At 33.9% G+C, this 2,324-nt stretch overlaps 1 protein-coding gene across 1 annotated transcript; it reads left to right on the plus strand.

The window, feature by feature from the left end:
- Positions 1–165: 165 nt before the first annotated feature.
- On the plus strand, positions 166–2,320 carry LOC109591491 (uncharacterized; the record flags this gene model as incomplete). Its single annotated transcript, XM_020007216.1, has 6 exons — positions 166–258; positions 319–777; positions 826–986; positions 1,092–1,253; positions 1,434–1,575; positions 1,731–2,320. Coding segments are annotated over exons 1-6 (1,587 nt in total), but the record flags the coding sequence as incomplete, so codon positions are not given.
- Between the last annotated feature and the right edge of the window lie 4 nt (positions 2,321–2,324).

Raw genomic sequence — 2,324 nt, forward strand, 5'->3', positions numbered from 1 at the left:
GTTTAAGGGTCTTGTTCAACGCTGTGTTATGGATAATTGTAAATTGCGTCCTAAAATGTCTGACATTATAAATGAACTGACTCAAAGCATTTGATTGTATTTTTTATAATTTTGCACTTTTTATAGTTTTGTAGTTTTTAGAATAATAATAAAAATTAATAACAGTAGGCGTGGCAATTTTGCAAATGAATGAAATGATGGCAGCCCTGATGCGAGCCCTGAAGCCAGCAAAAGCAGTCCCCAGCCCCCCTGTAAAAAGTTAATAAGTTATAATTTATGATAAATATTGTTTGACTGATAGTTTATGTTATTATATAGACTATGAACCTGCTAAGAGACTCAATCATTCTACAGTACTAGTAGGAGACTGTCTTTATATGTGGGGTGGGGAGAGAGATGACCGTCTTAAAGAACACAATATTGAGATAGAGAGAAGAGATTCATCATTTGTGGAGGTACTTCACCTTCCGACTGGTAGGTGGGAGCAGAAACCTACCACTGGTGATCCTCCACTGGGTATCATGAAGTATGCAGCTGTTGCTATTGGGAATGAGATATTCTATTATGGAGGACGTTGTAGTCATTTCCACTATGATGTTAATGTTCTGTACAGTTTAAATGTTGATACTCTCAAATGGAGGAAAGTTGTACCTACTAATCCTGAGGATGGTCCTAAGAGGAAGGATAGTTGTGGTATGATTGCTGTAAAGATTGAGGGAGAAGATTACCTTGTAATAATTGAACCAGGATCTATTCATTATTTTAGAATTGCTACAGGTAAATTAATAGTTTTAATTAATTAATTTAATTAATTAATTACTGTAGGTCAGTGGATCTCACCTAAAGTTACTGGAGATGACATTAGTAGAATTTATGATTTTAATTTGATGTCAGTAGATGATACCAGTGCTATTTTACTTGAAGATCATCATGATAATATATCAGATAACTATGTTCATCGTCTTACCTTTACTAAAGGATCAGTGGTATGTACATGTGTATATACAATATTTAATTAATATGAGTGTAATATTTAATAATTTTGTGTAATCAATTGAAATTATATTATTACAGTCTAATTGTACATTTAGGTTTTTGAATGCATATTTTATGGAAGAATGGTACTTGATGCTCCATGGTTTGTGCATCCTAATCGCAGTGTATTACTGACTAGTCCTTCAGGACTAAAACTATTGGCTATTGGTGATAGTCAATGTGAGACATTTGATATTAACAAAACTAATTGGAAGAAGGTAGACCACATTATGATAATATGTACATACTTACATTATACATGTGTATATGTCATATAACATGTACTCATAGTCACATACATGTACATGTACATTACAGAATCATTATTGTTGATTATAGTTATTATTGTAAAACAATAAAAGAAATTGTTATTGTTATTATTATATAATTACACGTAGGTTGATGTTCCTGAATCAGTCAAAAATAGAAATGTTCATTCTCTATCAGTTTGGAATGAAGATACAACCAATACTTGGATAATAGAGTTTGGAGAACACTGGGGTGGAGCATCACTCAGTGATACAGCATTCCTTAATATCAGTGAGTATAATAATAATTACTGTACAGCAATATTTGAATTACTTATACTGTTAATTTAATATACATCTACTCATATACATGTACATGTAATACACACACACACACTTGTAAAACTGTATATAATATTAAATGATTTATTTTTTTATTATATAAAGGATACACTGCAGGAGGTGATATTTCTGTGAGGACATACTCACTGAGAGAGTATCAAGAAGAAATGGGAAAGAGAAGAAGATCAGTTGAACAAGAGGTCAGTCAGAAAAGAGAAAGAATAATGGAAGAGAGACACCAGCAAGAGATTCAACAATTACACCTTCAAATGGAAGAGAGAGACCAACAGGCCAGGGAAAGAGAGAGAGAAATGGAGAAACAACTTCAAGAAAGAGAGAGAGAATCACAAGAAATAGAGAGACAACTTCGAGGAGAGTTACAACAATTTGAACAAAGAGAGAGACAGCTCCAGGAAGAGGTTCAAGAGTTACGTACACAAAATGATGAGAGAGAGAAACAGTTTCAAGAGAGAGAGCAGGAACTTCAACAACAACTTGAACAAAGTGCACAACAACTTGAAGAGAAAGACCGTCAACTTGAGGAGCAGGAGTCAGCATGGGTAGTGAATGGAGATGAAATAAGAATGACAGAGACAGTCCTTGGTAATGGAGGCTATGGTGAAGTTAGAGTAGCAACATTCCGTGGACTAAGAGTAGCCGCAAAGAGTCTTCATAGAGTAATCCTCTCACCTTATAATA

This window comes from Amphimedon queenslandica, unplaced genomic scaffold, assembly GCF_000090795.2.
Source record: "Amphimedon queenslandica unplaced genomic scaffold, v1.1 AMPQUscaffold_8026_Cont20027, whole genome shotgun sequence".
NCBI classification, from domain to species: domain Eukaryota; kingdom Metazoa; phylum Porifera; class Demospongiae; order Haplosclerida; family Niphatidae; genus Amphimedon; species Amphimedon queenslandica.